General features: G+C 38.3%; 2 protein-coding genes across 2 annotated transcripts; both read right to left on the reverse strand.

Annotated features, from left to right (window-relative positions):
• Nucleotides 1-2,592: 2,592 nt before the first annotated feature.
• On the reverse strand, nt 2,593-4,107 carry LOC120214492 (AAA-ATPase At3g28510-like). Its single transcript, XM_039212384.1, has one exon. It carries the CDS (start codon nt 3,508-3,510, stop codon nt 2,731-2,733), a length of 780 nt encoding a protein of 259 aa, XP_039068315.1. The 5' UTR covers nt 3,511-4,107; the 3' UTR covers nt 2,593-2,730.
• On the reverse strand, nt 3,494-4,138 carry LOC120214503 (AAA-ATPase ASD, mitochondrial-like). The gene has a single exon (XM_039212392.1). The coding sequence runs from the start codon at nt 4,105-4,107 to the stop codon at nt 3,751-3,753; it is 357 nt and encodes a 118-aa protein (XP_039068323.1). The 5' UTR covers nt 4,108-4,138; the 3' UTR covers nt 3,494-3,750.
• Nucleotides 4,139-17,748: the final 13,610 nt, after the last annotated feature.

Genomic DNA, 17,748 nt, shown 5'->3' on the forward strand with positions numbered 1-17,748 from the left:
AATACTAGTCGATTGAAATTAATCTCTCCCTCCTAGAAATTTCGTGCATTGTTCATTTCGTTGAAGCCAACAAGAACATGAAAATGAGTTGCTTTAGTCGGGATTATGATATGGGGAAATCTTAACCAAATTGTATTTCGTGCATTGTTCATTTCGTTGAAGCCAACAAGAACATGAAAATGAGTTGCTTTAGTCGGGATTATGATATGGGGAAATCTTAACCAAATTGTACTTTGTTGAATTTCTTATTCATGGCGTCCGTTTTTGCTTTAGGAAGGGTTGACCAAGTCATGTAGCTGCGAAAATGGAAGGTGGTTGATCCATTGTGTGTTTTTATTTTGCTTGTGGTTCATGGAAGGAATCAAATGTATGTTTATGGATCAACTTTCTGAATTTCGCTTTAGAATATATTCTATTTAATTCGTCATATCTTACTTTCAAAGTATATTCTTATGAAATTCACACATAATAAAAGTTAAATAATAAATCTAAATTAAAAATTTACATGTACCCATCGATCAGCCTCAGTTATTTTTTTGGCTTAATACCAAAACAAATCTCCAAAATTATACTCTTTTTCCTTAATAGGTGTCTAAACTATTTTTTGACTCATCCATGTGTCTAACGTTACAAATATTACTCACTTAAGTGATCGGATCGTCAAAGACGTTAATTTCACCCATTAAGTGACGCATGTCACAATTTGGTAATTTATTTTTTAAAATATTAAAAATATTATTATATTTATAAAAAACCCTAATTTCTCTTAACTTATAAAATAGCCCCAAATCCTAACCTTAACCCGCCGTCGCTACCCTTTCCATCCATGACCACCACCATTGATGTAGTCCACGCCATCCTCCTAGTTATATACTGCCGTAGTTGCCGCCGTAGTTGCCACCGATTGGCCTTCGGAATCATGTGGGATCGTGATTTTCAACATAGGGTTCGCGAGGTATAAAACGGAGATTCATTGTTGATAGGCCGTTGATCGGTCATGATTTCATAAGGATTTTGTTTGTCGGGGGGGGGGAAGGAGGTTGGGTGGAGCTTCGTCGATGGCAATGGGCGGTGGGCGCCGTAGGTTTAGGGGTTGAAATGAAGGTTTTCAAAGTTTCGGGTTTATTTCAAAATTTGTGTGTTTAAAAAAATATAAATAATTAATTTTAAATAAAATTTTAAAATTTATTGGATTGTAACACGTGTCACTTAACATGAAAATTAACACCACTGACGGCTAACATTTGTAACGTTAGACACTTGGATGAGTCAAAAAATAGTTTAGACACCTATTTAGAAAAAACGATATAGTTTAGACTATTATTTTAATATTAAGCCTTAGTTATTTTAAAAGTTAGGTTGCGTTTACATAGTTATTTAAAAAGTGAGGTTGCGTCTACCTGGTTTATGTATATTATTAATAGATTTAAAAATTCTAAACAAATATTCTTTTACAATCATCACAAACTATTAAAAAAAATTATATTTTACATGTAATATTTATACATAAACATCAAAAATCAAAAACCTAAAATTTACCATTGAACTAAAATAAGTAACTAATTGAAAAAACTCATATGTGAGCGTGGATACGAAAAATTCCATAGTAGACACCATCAGTAAAATAAATAATTAATCGAAGAAAATTCGGAGTTTACGGCTCCACCTTTGATAATACCAACCTTGTATAAGCCTGCAGAGCATTGAGCAAGCAAGCAGCAATGTGAAGAAAACCAGAAAAGATGAGAGAATGCGATGAATCCTGGCGCAGAGAGATGATGTGTATCTCAAAAAACATAATAAATGAAATAGACACCATCTCCCTTGCGACAGGATTCCATCTGCATCTCTTTGCTGTCTAAAAGCTTTAACAAATCTGCATTGCTGTTTTCCCAATCTGGCTCACGTATATATATATATATATGCAAAAAGATGGTGCATGACATGTAGAAGAAAGAGTTTGAAAAATTCTTTGGTCCATACAACACGACGAGAGCCCTAATCACACGTCAAACCATCAATTAAAAATGCTCACCTCAAACCCAAGAAAAGTTGACTGCAGATCCCGTCAACCCTTGACCTGATCAAGTGAAAACACTTTACAATTTTTGATTTAAAAAGTATATTATAATGCATGGAAATTTGGTGGGGGGAAAGGTTGGTTTTGGCGGGCAAGTGTGGCAAGAGTAGACTTTGTTGTTCCCAATTTCACACGTGTTCAACATTGTTGAAAGGGATTTAATCAATATGTTTAAGCCGGAAATTAGGACTTTATTTATGTATTGATTATTGAAATTCTAGAAATAAGACTACAAATTAAATTTCGCTTTTGATTAATATTCTCCAATTTCACAAGACGACCTTAACTTTTAGTAGGGCCATCATTTCCTCTCTTTTTTTTATACACAATTTTCGAACAAAGAATTTTGCATTAAAACTAAGGAAAATAAGGCCTTAATAGGCACGTTAATTTGTTAGGCCCAAGCCACAATGAAGGATTAGTGGAATAATACAATATTAATGAATGCTGGTTTAAGTTAGGCCCAAAATAAAAAAATTAGGTGATCTTATTCTCATATATAACAGGGTAAGAGGAGATAGGGTAGTAGGCCCACAACGTAGAAATATCATACATAAATCAAAACGAAATTGCCTGAAAACAATCCTTTATCGAACTGAATTTTCATCTCCAATCGTGTTTTCAGAAAATCCCCGGATCAATGTCGTTTCTTACATGCAACATAATTCACTGTCTTTGGCTTGTTTTGCAGATTCCAGAGCCAGAATCAGGCTTTCCAAACATGTCCGAGGATCCCCCGGTGCAGATTTCGGCATCAAATGTTCAGCCACATAAGCTGGAGTCATTTTAACTTGGTCCAACAAATCCTGAATCCTGGGAAACAAATCATGTCGTTCAATCTCTCGATAGTTCTTTGCCAACACCTTGAATGCTTCAAATCCACAGTACGACAATTCAATATGCTTATCCATTCGACCTTTTCTGATCAAGGCCGGATCCAGTTTCTCGACGAAATTCGTCGTGAAAACGATCAATCTTTCAGCCCCACAAGCCGACCAAAGGCCGTCGATGAAATTCAACAGCCCCGAAAGCGTAACATGACTGGTTCTCGGTTCATCTTTGTTTCCCTTCTGCCCCGGATCTTTCATTTGTTCATCATCTTCTTCTTGTTTCTCCTTCTTTTTCCTCCTCTGACCTGTTAGATCGAGTGAACAGTCGATGTCTTCGATGACTATGATCGATTTACTCGATGTGTCAATCAACAGTTTCCTCAGTTCGGTGTTGTCTTTCACGGCGGTTAACTCGAGATCATAAATATCGTACCCTAAAAGATTGGCCATTGCAGCTATCATGGTGGATTTTCCAGTACCCGGTGGACCGTAAAGAAGATAACCCCTCTTCCAAGTCCGACCGATTCGAGAATAAAATTCCTCCGATTCACTGAAAGTAACCAAATCTTCCATAATCTCCTCCTTCCTGTATGGTTCCATCGCTAATGTCTGAAACGTAGCTGGGTGCTCGAACACAACATGGCTCCAATTCGACCCATTGTTCGCATAAAGCTTCCTCTGTCCGTTTGTCACCTTGATCGCCTTCCCTTGTTTCAAAACATGTTTCAGATACGGTTCGATGACTAAATCCCTGTTTCTTTTATGGAAAGTAAGCTTGTAAAACCTTTTCTCATCGGCCGTGAACGGATAGAGTGAAAACGACTGCGCTTTGGCAATATGTTAACCGGAAGTCCACCATAGCTTTACACCTTGAAACTCATCGGCAACTTCTTCGTTTTCGTCCATACTGAGAACGAGAGACTGATTGTTCTTCACCATGTCGGCTTTGAGTCTCTTGGCTTGGGAAGAGGAAGTGGAGGTGAGGTAGTTTTCAATGGCGGAATAGGCTTCGCTCCTCATCAGACGTTCACCGGTGAATTCGTTGAACGTAATCTGAATGTAGGGATAAATCAAAGCTAACAATCTCTGGGAGTACTTTTCGATGGAGGTTCGGAATTGGTTGAGGAAATATAGCTGGAATATTGCCCAGATGAACATGAAAGTAGCAAAAATGGATCCTAGATGAGTAATTATCATGTCTGTAGGGGGGATTTTTGGAAACGAAGGGTTTATCATTATCTGGTTAGTGCATGATTGATTTGCAGACTTTTGTCTTATAATTTCCAAAAGTCGGCAAAACTTAAAAGGTAAAATTGACCAAACCTTATGAGCTAAGAAAAAAAAAACAAATTTCACAAAATATCTTTAAATAACGACATCCTTATAAATTAATCTTTCAATTTTAAAATATTTTATATCAATTACTAAACCATCACTTAATGTATATTAGTCTCTAAATTTTAAATTAACATATATCAATCTCCAAACTATCTATTTTGATCCTTTTATTAATGTGTTATTAGTTTTTGAAGGTATTGGAACTTGAAGGTGTGATCTTCTAAAAAATTAATATGTTTTGGTCATGAGTTCAATTTAAATAACTTTTAAAAATAAATTAAAAATTTCTAACCAGTAAAACTAACGCCACGTTAGAGTAAGGATTGGAATAGGTGATATTAATAGTTTAAATATTGTTATAAAATGTTTTAGAATTTAAGGATTAATTTAAAATGAGATCATATTTTAGAGACTTATATAAAATATTTTAAAGTTTAAGAATGAATTTAAGAAAGAATGAATTTAAGATGGAATGGTAATTTGAGGATTGATATAAACTATTTTAAAGTTTAGTGATTAATATAAAATAAAATCATAATTTGAGGACATGCTGTGAAATTGTATAAGAAAAAAATGATGCATCGTGCTTGATGTCGGTGATTTTCCCCAGGTAGGGGAAAATAGGTAAACCATGTTGCTTCCTCTCTAAGATTTTGTGTCTGGCTATTAACATGGGTTGGACTATGCATTGGACCCATTAAGTAATTTGAATTGTTTGGACCATTGGATCTTTATCAAATGTTGGATTATCCAAATCACGGTCCTGAACTTCTGAAGCACCTAATTTAATCACGTTGGAATGTCGCTTTTAACACACCATCCTTCATTAGTAACACATTATACAAACATCATAGGTTAGTATAATGTGTTATTACCTCAATGCTTAAAGGAATTGTTGTTGTTTTTAAAGGTCATGGATTCGAACACCAACAGCTATAACACGGTATAGCAACAACTTCAACAATCCCACGATACTCAGTAAAGCCTTGAGCCATACAACTTTAGCAACAACTTCAGCAATCCCACGATAATCAGCTTCAGTAGTGGAACGAGAGACTGAGCGTTGACGTTTGGACAACCAAGAAATAGGATTTCCCCCAAGGAACACACAGAAGCCAGAGATAGAACGGTGATCATCAACATTGCTTGCACAGTCGGCATAGGCAAAGGCTTCAAGTTAAAGACCGACGCTAAACTTGCTAAACATTAACCCATAATCAAGAGTCCTACTGAGATAACGAAGAATGCATTTCACAACTTTCCAATGTTGTTCATATGGAGCATGCATATATTGTACATTGAAGGAAATGTCTGGTCATGTGTGATTGAGATACAAGAGAGCTCTCACAATACTTCTATACATCTGCGTATTCGATAAAGGACTGCCACCATCTTTACATGATTTGGGAGACATCACCATTGTTGTAGGGACGGGATGAGCATCACACATAACAACTTTGTCAAGTAATTCAAGAATGAATTTTTTTGTCGTAAGACAAGTGTCTGATCATTTCGACTTGCTTCCAAACCGAGAAAGTAAGTTAATTCCCCAAAGTCTTTAAGAGAGAATTCATGACCTAAGAGTGTCACGATTTGTTCAACATCCCCATCATCATGGCCCGTGATGATAATATCATCAACGTAAATGAGAATATACACTACCTTATCATCAACCTGGAAAATAAATAGGGAGACATAAACTTGAGTACCATGAAAACCAATTCGTATTAAGCAGGCACGTAACTTGGCATACCATTGGAGAGGAGCATGCTTTAGACCATACAACATTTTCTCTCATTTGTAAACCAGCTCAGAGTCATCATAAACACATTTTTCAAACCCCGGAGGTTGTACCATATACACTTCCTCATTGAGATCTCCATTAAGGAACACATTGTTAACATCAACTTGTCGTGATCTCCACCCATGCATTATGGCCAATGACAAAATGACCCTCACAGTGGATGGTTTAATAACAGGACTAAATGTATCATGAAAGTCCTGACCAGGAACTTACGCAAAGTCTTTAGCTACAAGTCGAGCTTTGCGCCATGCAATCGACCCATTGTCATTCTTCTTAAGTCGGAATAACCATTTACATCCGATAGTAATCTTCCCACGAGGTAAGGAGACCAATCGCCATGTGCCATTATGAACTAGTACATCATACTCGGCTACATCAGCTTCCTTCCATACAGGTGATAGCAACGCCTATTGAATTGTAATTGATTCATCGCCATCCATTATAGCATTTACATAAAAACTTTATGTTTGAATGTTCCCACTTTGCTACTGGTAACCATGTGATGGACATTGAAAGATGAGGGCAAATGAGCATGTATTGTATGCTCATTAGTGGCTTCAACTTGAGGCAATACGTGGACTGCATGAGGAGTGGCATTGGAGCTAGCTATCATATTCTCAACCGCATGACTGGTTCGCACATGAGCAGGGACACGATTTTGAGAACTAGAATTTATTGGCATGACATCAGCATGCTCCATGAATCCATCAGCAGCTGATCCAGGACAAGAATTCAAAGAAGGTGTATCTGCACCCATTCATGCCATATCATTACGCGAGTTTGTATTAGATGCAGGATTGCCATGCGAATGAGAAGAAACAAGGCCATGAGTCAACTGTTTGGCTCCCAAAACCTCGACAATCTCGGTGAACAATATCGAAAAATGGATAGGTGGTGGCTCTACAACCTGTCCTGCAAAAGGAAAAGTGCTTTCATCAAATTGCACATGCCGAGAAATGAAAATCCGACCATCTGAAGCTAGGCAAAGATAACCCTCATGTTGCACACTATATCCCAAAAATGTGCACACGTGCGAGAGGAAAACAAGTTTGTGGGACTGAAATGGGCGAAGATATGGGAAACAACGACACCCGAAGACACATAAGTGATCATAGTTTGGAGTTCTTCCAAACAGTTTGCTAAACGGAGAAAAACTATAGAAAATTCATGTAGGTAATCTGTCGATTAAATAGACAGTTGTGACGACAACGTACGACCAATACTTGAGAGATAACGATGCTTGAGCGAGAAGAGTGAGAGCCATTTCAACAATAGGGTAGTGTTTACGCTTAACGACCCCATTTTATGTGAGGACAAGTGACCTTGTGTCATTGATCTTCATTGATCTCCATATTGAACTGTACATGAACATCGTTGGAACAACTTGAAAGCATACCAAGCTTGGGATTTGTCTTTCCGCAAATAAACCCAAGTGTACCTGGTACATGCATCAACACATGACAAATAGTATCGATATCCGTTTGAAGCAACGTGAGGAGGTCCCCATAAATCCCACAAATATTAAATGAAATGGTTATGTATAATCAGTAATAGATGGAAAGTAAGGTAATGCATGACTTTTCCCAGATTGACAGGCAACACAAACAAAATTTTCATTAATCAAGGTTCTATCAACATTACATCCTTTACATACTTTGATTAACGTATCTCGGGAGGGATGTCCCAACTGTTGGGAAATAAACAGAGTAAACGAGTAATTTTTCTATAACCAAATTAGTGAGAATGCGAAATAAAAGCGGAAAAATAATACCCGAAAAATTGATAATGGAGTTCAGCCAATTGTGCCTACGTCTCCGGACTGTTGCAGATCTTTTACTAAGAGAGAAATTTATAGGTGTTTACAAAACACTCGCTACTCACAAAAAAGCTCTCTAGTCTTGTTATTCTAGCATGCCAACTGAAGCTGAACACAACTTCAGTTTGTCCGTGGTCACCGTCTTTGTCAACATGTCTGCCGGATTTTGAGCTCCACTAATCTTTTCAAGTTTCAAAATCCCATCTTCCAGAAGAGACCGGATAAAATGATATCGCAATTGTATGTGTTTCGTCCTGGAATGAAAAGACGGATTCTTTGCTAGATGGATAACACTTTGACTGTCACAATACAAGACATTGTTTTCTTATTTCTTGCCTAACTCTTCCAAGAAACTTTGGAGCCAAACCATCTCCTTGTTGGCTTCCATTACAGCGACATATTCTGCTTTAGTTGTGGAGAGAGCAACTATCTTCTGTAGTTGAGAAACCCAACTCACTGCGGTTCCTCCTAGAGTATAGACATACCCTGTAGTGCTCATTCTGATGTCAATATTTCGGCTAAGTCAGTATCTACATAGCCTGTTAGTATCGTATTTCCACTTTTGAAACAAAGTGCTTTGTTTGTAGTACCTCGTAGATATTTGAGGATCCATTTAACAGCTTCCAGTGTACCTTGCTTGGATTATTCATGTACCTACTAACAGCTCCCACTGCATGATCAATATCTGGTCTGGTACAAACCATGGCATACATTAGACTTCCAATTGCTGAGGCATACGATACCTTCACCATGTGTGCACGTTCTTCCTCCGTCTTTGGTGACTGTTCTTTGGAGAGTCTAAAATGAACACCTAAAGGTGTACTTACTGGTTTAACATCTTGCATGTTGAACCTGAAGAGTACTTTCTTGATGTACTCAGCTTGTGATAACATCAAAGTCCCCGACTTTGTGTCTCTCTTAATCCTCATCCCAAGAATCTGCTTTGCAGCGCCCAGATCCTTCATAGCAAACTGCTTCGACAATTTTTGCTTCAAGTTTATAATCTCTTGCATGTCTGAGCCTGCAACGAGCATGTTATCAACATACAACAATAAAATAATAAAGTTATTTTTGAACCTCTTGATGTAGCAACAATGATCTGCTTGGCATCTGGTAAAACCACTGCTACTCATGAAGCTATCGAACTTCTTGTACCACTGTCTAGGAGCTTGTTTTAAACCATACAAGCTCTTCTTCAACCTACATACTAGATTTTTCTTGCCTGCCTCTATGAAGCCTTCTAGCTGCCTCATATAGATTTCTTCCTCCAAATCACCATGAAGAAAAGCTGTCTTTACATCTAACTGTTCAAGATGTAAATTCTCTGTAGCTATAATTTTCAACACCAGTCTAATTGTAGACAATTTTACAACTGGAGAGAAAATTTCATTGTAGTCAATACCTTTTTTTGCTGAAAGCCTTTGACAACCAATCTTGCTTTGTAGCATTTTCTCCCATCGTGCTCTTCTTTGATCCTGTAAATCCACTTGTTGTGGAGCGCTTTCTTGCCTAGTGGTAATTCAGCTAATTCCCATGTCTGATTTGACATGAGCGAGTCCATCTCATCTTTCATGGAAGACTCCCACTTGACTGAATCCTCCACCTGCATTGCTTCATCATAGCACTCTGGTTCACCATTGTCAGTCAACAACAAGTAGTGCAAAGAAGGTGAATAACGCTGGGTTGGTTTAGGAATTCTGGAGGAGCGCCTTAGTTCTGGTGTGCTTGGTTCTTCTTGAACTGCTTCAGGACTGATCTGAACATCATTTCCAGAAATCTCCTCGAACTCAGCAAATTCCTTTGTTTCAGCTTCGGTATTTGAGCTACTTGATTCTATGGTTGACATGTCTTTGTACATCACATTCTCATTGAAAATGACATATCTGCTTATGATGATCTTCCGATTTTCGTAGTGCCAAAACTGGTAACCGAACTCATCACCACCATAACCAACAAAGATACATTTGTTGGACTTGACATCAAGTTTACTTCTTTCAGCAGAGTTTATGTGTACATAAAAAATACAACCAAACACTCTTAAGTGTGAAAGGTTTATTTCTTTCTTGCTCTAAAAATTCCTCTGGTATTCCACCATCCAAGGGAACTGAGGGCCCATGGTTGATCATGTAAGCTACAGTGTTGATAGCTTCAGCCCATAGCATTTTGGGCAAGCCGGCATGTATCCTCATGCTTCTGGCACGTTCATTCAGAGTTCTGTTTATGCGCTCTGCTACGCCATTCTACTGCGGTGTCATAGGAACTGTTGTGTCCATCTTGATCCCATTGTTTGCGCAAAATTCTCTGAATCTTCTATTTCTGTACTCTCCTCCATTGTCAGACCTCGACCGCTTGACTTTCAAATCAGTCTCATTTTCCACCATGGCCTTCCATTTTCTGAAGGTATCAAAGACTTCTGATTTCTTCTTCAGAAAATAAACCCACACATTCCTTGTTGAATCATCGATGAATGTGACATAATATAATGCGCCTGCAAGAGATGGAACTGGAGATGGTCCCCATACATCAGTATGAACCAACTTTAACTTTTCTGCCTTGGGTGTCTTACCAATCTTTGCAAAGCTGACTTTCTTTTGTTTGCCAAAGATGCAATCCTCGCATAGTCCGACATCTACATTCTTTAGATCCAGCAGCTTCCCTTTTGACAAAAGTGTCTTCATCCCTTTCTCGCTCATATGGCCAAGTCTTTGGTGCCATAGGTTTTATTTTCCATCAGTATCTGCTGCAGCAATGATATTCTCTAAATTTGATGTTACATAGAGAGTACCAATCTTCTTACCATGAGCAATGACGAGTGCTCTTTTGGTAATCTTCCATTCACAGCCTGAAAAGGTTGTGATATATCCTTCTCCATCAAGCTGTCCTACAGAAATCAAATTTCTTTTGAGGCCAGGAATATGTCTCACTCCCTTCAGCGTCCAGGTGGTCTGGTTTGGCAACTTTAATCGGATGTCTCCTTTTCTGACGATCTTCAAGGTTTTATCATCAGCTAGACGAACACTCCCAAAATCACCACTGACATAGTTCTCCATGATTTATTGGTATGGGATGGAGTGGAAAGATGCCCCTGAATCCAAGATCCATGATTCAATCGGACTGTTGACGTTTAGAATCATGGCATCACATGTCTCCTCTGTCATGTTGGCAGATTTCTGTACGCCGATATTTTTCTTCAGTGCTCGGTAATCTCTTTTAAGGTGACCCTTATTGCCGCAGTTATAACAGGTAAAATCTTTCCTTCCAGTTCTTGATTTTCCCGTTCTGGATTTGGATCTGTCACGATTTGAATTTCTTTCTGAAGTTCTCCCTCTGGAATCCGTGTACAAGGCTGATAAGATTGATGCTTCATCCGATTCTCTCCGTCGAATTTCTTCGCTCATTACTAGATCCCGGACATCGTCGAATTTTAATTTGTTATTTCCCGACGAGCTGCTGACTACTGTAACAGTAGCATTCCAATTGTCTGGTATAGATGATAAGAGAATTAAATCTTGAACTTCATCATCGAATTCAATCTCCACGGAACTCAACTGGGTTGTGATTGTGTTGAGTTCATTTAGGTGTTGAGCCACTGATGCCCCTTCTGCCATCCGCAAATTGAATAATCGCCTAATCAAATGAACTTTGTTTGAGGCCGATGACTTCTCATACATACTGGAGATAGCTGCCATAAGACCCGTCGTGGTATTTTCCTTTGCTATGTTGAAAGCAACATTGCGGGATAACGTCAGTCAGATTACTCTGAGGGCTTGTCTGTCCAGAAGAGCACAGTCTTCATTCTTCATGCCTTCTGGTTGCTTTCCTGAGAGAGGTTAATATAGATTTTTCTGGTACAAAAAATCCTCAATCTGCATCTTCCAAAAGCCAAAGTTCGCACCATCAAACTTCTCAATTTTCATATTTCCTTCGTCTGCAGCCATCGCTCCCACTCGAATCTGGGTTATTTGGATCATTTTTGATAATTTCTGCGAATCACCGTATATTAGAACACCTCCGTCGACAAATTCGTATCGCCAACAAAATTTTTACTATTTATGAAATTCACTATTCACATGAATAGTAATAAATAGTAACCTTGCAAAAATTGACAAAATTTACAACCAAAAGCTCTGATACCAGTTATTGGGAAATAAACAGAGTAAACGAGTAATTTCCCTATAACCAGATTAGTGAGAATGTGAAATAAGTGCGAAAAAATAATCCCAAAAAAATTGATAACGGAGTTCAACCAATTGTGCCTACGTCTCCGGACTGCTGCAGATCTTTTACTAAGAGAGAAATTTACAGGTGTTTACAAAACACTCACTACTCACAAAAAAACTCCTAGTATTGGGAGAAGGAAATGATGTGGGATGATTTTGAAGCTAAATGAACTAGGGTATTTATAGTTGAAGCTTAGGGACTAATCTTTGAAAATACCCTAAAGTGCAATGACTAAAATGTGATTAACCCGTTTTTATTTTTAATAAATAATTGGGGCACCGAATTCGGGGCCCCTCATTATTGAAAACCCAAGCTGATTGCCCCCAATTTCTGAAAAAATCTAACCCTTCTTTTTGACTTTTTCTTCTAACACCAACCGATTATGCCATAAACGAAAATTAATAACCCCATGAGTCACATTGCACTCAGCATGACTATTATTACTCAACAGTGTTGAACTAAACTCATAAAGATCATCTTTCTCGAATCCTTTTAGTAGCACCGTCTTTGTGTCCTCATCACGAATCACACATCTATGAGCGTGAAATTCAAGAAATATGTGATTATATTTGGCAAGTTTAGAGACGGAAACCAAGGTCTTGGATATATGAGGTACATGAAGTAAATTATTCAACGTCAAAGTACGATCATGAGCAAGGAGACGAGAGTGACCGATACTAGAGATAGATAACCCATTGCCGTTTCTAACCACAAGCTTACTCTTTCAGATATACTCCCCACGTCCATCAACATTGGCAGCTTCCGACGTTACATGGTGAGTGGCCCCGAAGTCCACAAACCATTTCCTAGGAGTAGCACTATAATTACTTGGATTTGGCTGAGGTTCACATACGACAACCACAGATGTAGCATTTTCGTTCCAAGACCCTAAACAAACACACACATAAGGGGATGAAAAACACAAGAATTGGCAGATGGAGTTCCCACAGAAGAGGGACTGCTATGAGAGAACTCTTTAAACGTTTGATCAAATCTGTACCAGCATCGGTTCATTAAGTGACCTATTTTACCGCAAAGTTGGCATTGAAGCCGAGGCTTGCCACGACCACGACCTCCTTGGAGGTAAGCAGAAGCATCGAGAGATGGCGCAGAACGAACTGCCCTTTGCACCGTCTAATCGGCTACTTGAAGGTTCATAAGATTTGTTCTGACTGATAAATTATTAGCCTCCTCAAAGCCGTTGTTGTAGTTATGCATCAACTAGTACTGACGTAACACCATCCAATGTGAATGGCTCTCTGCTAGCAGTGATTACTGCAATGAAAGGTCGGTATTCATATTGCAAACTGTTTAAAATGGTTGCCACTTGTTCATACTCAGTTATCGGACAGCCACACGAAGCAAGGGCATCACATATCTCTTTGACTTGAGAAATTAAGGCTCTCATACTCATCTCGCCTTTGAGAATAGCCTTCAAGCGATAATGCATGTTCATTATCGTAGTTGTCGATTTGCCAACAAAGAACTTAGTAATTGTGGCCCACAACTATGTCAACACCAACCATGTGGGGAAGCAGAGAAGGGCTCATGGTTGAGAGGAGCTATGAGGCAAGTGAACTGTCTTTGCAACGAAAATTTCATACACCTCATTTTCAACAACCGTACCATCGTCCAATACTTTCGTTGTCGGAGGAGGTGTGACTGCCCCTGTGAGCAGTTTCTCAAGTTGATGACTACGAAACTCCAGAAGCACTTGTTGTTTCCATAAAAGAAAGTTATGTTCATCTAAGACTACACTGAGCCTTTTATTGGTGAAGATTTTCTGTAGCGCCACTGATGATGCCTCCGTGTCCCCCATTGAACCGCAAGGAAAAAGAGAGAGAGAGAGACTATGGAAGACAGATTCCTCAAGATCCCAAAGCATCCGATACCATGTTGAAAACTTTCGTTTGTAAACGTACTAATTAAGTGTCTTTCTTTTATTCCATCAAAGAAAACTCTTTTTATACTCGTACAGGGAACTAAATGGAAGAGGGTTACGAACCTATCTAACATTATCTATTAACTAACAACTTTTGAAATTGAAATTCAAAACATTATCTCTTAACTAACAGCTTTGAATTATCTCATAGCTAACATGTTTAAGGTAGACCAGCCAGTTTGGTGAAGAATCCATGGATTCTTGTGGGAACAAATAAGGCTGATGCACTACTGAAAGCCTTTAGAGATGAGTCTATGCCTAATATAGCTCCTGGGGATCGAAAGACAGATTATCCTTTCATGAAAGTGTGCAAGATGCAATTCTTTTCCCTTCAATCAGCAAGTATTACCACTTTTTAGTACTATTTTCTTGTGATAATATATTGTGCACGTTAAGATTTAAACTCGTATCTATTTAGTATTGATCACTTAATTATGTCTTAAAAATTTTCGTACCTTGTGTTAATCTTGCGTCGTATTTGTATTTCATATGCTTTCTAATTTGGATTGCAGGAAAGTTATGTGGTTCGAGCAAAGCCTGAAGTTGAACCGGTAAGCCTGGACAATATACCAAAACCAATAGTTTTCCATGATGGTCGGCTTGTTCAAAAACCAACTCCTTTCAAGGCACTTCTAATCATCCTTTGGATTCCTTTCGGCTTCTTCCTTGCCTTATTTGACCCTATCTTCCTCTCCACGGCTTTAGGCCATCCGGTACCCACCGCAACATACTCCTTGTCACGATTATCCGAAATCATCCCCCTATCAAGACAGCTCTTCTTGGCCGTGACCGTGCCAAGGATGCTTCCATGATAAAAGAACTTCTGCAAGAAGGCGACCTAGTTATTTGTATGGGATCGGGGGATCGGCATGTCTCGGAAGTTCTAAAACTTGTTCACAATAACTTGTTGTATGGGATCGGCTTGTTGAGTGGAGCAACTGTGCTCCCCAACAGATTCATATTTACCAGAACGATCCCTTTCCCTCGAAGCCATGAGTGGTGCGAACAATGGAATACCCAAAAACGGGATTAACCCGTTGTTCTGCGTTTGTTGTCGTCAGAAGAGAGGAGCTCTCAATCTTACGAAGAAGACTCCCATGATTAACTATGATCTCAGATAACTCAGGCATCATCGTTAGTATGTTACGAATATGGAGGACAACAATTACGGGTAGATAGTCATTGTCTAATTGATTAACAATAGTAATCAACAAGTTTATATCTGAAATAGGACAACTGATTAACACAAGATCTGATGCAACATCTTACATGTCTTTCATGAATTCATATATATATTTGGAACCATACAGATTGTGAACCAGCATTAATTTAAGATTAAAAATACGATAAAAAAACTTGTAACCGATATATCTTATGTAGATTTAGTAGTAACCATGGGCAGAATAAATGGCTGAACCATATGGTCATAACGGTCAAGAAAAGAATTTATGAGGATTTAGTCTTGATGATACCCTAGAAGGTATTTAAAATTAGTCATCTTGGCCGCGGCATCAGAAAATTGGGATGGATCATGGTATGATCCATCAATATAGCATATCAAATAAATATTAATGAGTGTAAGCTTCACTTGCTGACACCATATATGAAAGTATACTAACATAAATTTAATCGGAAAGTTTATTGGTGCCTTAAAAACACACTGGTGACAAGCGCGAAAGCCATAGCAAATATACAATAAAGAAAGAATAAAAAAAATCACTGGAGGTTCGACAAAGGTAGTAGTGTCAATAGGAGCACTTGCCCCAACGCCACCAATCTATCGACTGCCTCATTTTGTTCCCTTCGATGTGTTAAATTCAATTGCAGTGATTAAAGCATTTCTAGCAAGACCCTCAGATGTGTTATTATTGATCCGAACAACTTCGATATTATCCGTTTTAAACTCCACAACTCTGAACCCTAATCTCCAAGCACGTAGAAGAAAATCACTAGTAGCCCAAAACTCAGCTATGATGGTGGAGCACCTTCCTAGACTTCGAGAAAAACCGACGATCCATTCCCCTTCATGATTCTGGAGAAGGCCCCCCCGCAGCCGCAGCTTTATCACCAGGATAAACTGCTCCATCCGAATTGGCTTTAATCCATCCACTAGGTGGTCGAATCCATTTCAAAAGAGGTTGATAATCTGGTTTGTACCTGCAGATTGCTCATTTGCTCTAATTAATTTCAGCAGTAAATCAATCACAAGGATTAAATAAATCTTCCTTTTCCACGTACTCCGGATCAAAAATAACGTTACACCGATGCTTCCATAAGTGTCAACAATTAATAAACAGTAAACCGAATTGACCAGTTTTCATCATTGATAGCAAACGTACCGTGTGAGCGTAGGTTAACCTCAATCCATTCATGACATGAAAGTGTGAAAAATTCAGAATGTTTATCAGTTTTTATTACTCTCGGCCAAATAGCTCCAGCTGAAGTGCAATGGCGAAGCACGTGGTCAATGTCTTCAACAGCTCTTCCACAAATCTTGCACACGGTAGAGTTGGAGAGATGTCTCCTATTACACTCAGCATCAATAAGTAAGCGATCATGCATCACAAGCTAAAGGAACACCCTTATAAGTTGAGTGACTGCTACCTTCCAAATAAAACCCGGTTATCACCATCCTCCAACACAGTAAAGGAATTATAAGCAGATTTTATTGAAAACCGTTTGTCCGTTTCCCATCGCCATCCAGGGGTATCCGGCCCAAGTTGCTCTTTAGGCGGAGGCACAGTCGCAATGCACTGAAGCATTACCGGGGAGTAAAGTTGAGAAATCGATGAATGTCATTATTACAATATACGAGTATATATATAAGATATACAAGAGTTATTAAGTGATTAAATTACTATTATTTATCTCTAATACTTTCTATCTTAATTAGTAACATCGTCTTGGATCATCAGGTTCAAGGGCAAGTTGTAAACTCTTACTCAGAGATAAGAAGTTGAGAAATAGATTTGTTAAAAAAAACTGTAAAACGAAGATAAAACATTTTCTTCTACATTTTTGGACAATCTAGTTGAGTGGTCCAAGCTTTTTCGTTTTCTCCAAAACGGCTTCTCCTGCTAGAGAATATTATTTTCAGGTTAAGGGGTCCATCAACTCAAAATCGATAATTAAATCCTCCCGTGGTTAAGGATGGGACAGGGACTTTGCTGGTCGGAGTAAACATAAGTGGTTGTGTCTTCAAGCAGGTGGGGGCGATGCTTATAAAACATCCATTTGTTTTCGTCAATGCCTTCTTCCGCCGGAAAAACAAAACTTCCGGGAAACATCCATTTGTTTTCGCTGTAAGACATTTTCAGTAAGCGACAAATAAAGTTTAAAGGCTTAATTTATAAATAAAGTTTCAATTCAAGTTACATGTCGTCATTTTATTAATTGAAAGTGACAATCTTATTAGTAATAAGGGCTGGAATAGATGAGGGAAGTATAATTTAAGATCACTTTTGATTGAAAATCGAAGGATAGATGAAAGCTCAAGTTTAATATACTGCTTAAGCTTATTTATTATAGTTTAAAGTGAAATATATATTGATTATTTACAAACTACATATATATATATATATATTTAATTAATTTCTACCAACAACCAGTTGGTCTAGTAGGGTGAGACACTAGGTCCCTTAAGAAAAGGTCAGGGGTTCGAACCATGACGTTTGCAAATATAACAAATTGAGTTGAGAGGGTTACTCTTGTCTCTGC

The sequence above is a fragment of the Hibiscus syriacus genome, unplaced genomic scaffold (genome assembly GCF_006381635.1).
Source record: "Hibiscus syriacus cultivar Baekdansim isolate YM2019G1 unplaced genomic scaffold, ASM638163v2 tig00000764_pilon, whole genome shotgun sequence".
NCBI lineage: Eukaryota > Viridiplantae > Streptophyta > Magnoliopsida > Malvales > Malvaceae > Hibiscus > Hibiscus syriacus.

Excerpts from the sequence above, each read along its gene's own strand:
- LOC120214492 (XM_039212384.1), bottom strand. The coding sequence starts at position 3,510 with ATGGAACCATACAGGAAGGAGGAGATTATGGAAGATTTGGTTACTTTC.
- LOC120214503 (XM_039212392.1), bottom strand. The coding sequence starts at position 4,107 with ATGATAATTACTCATCTAGGATCCATTTTTGCTACTTTCATGTTCATC.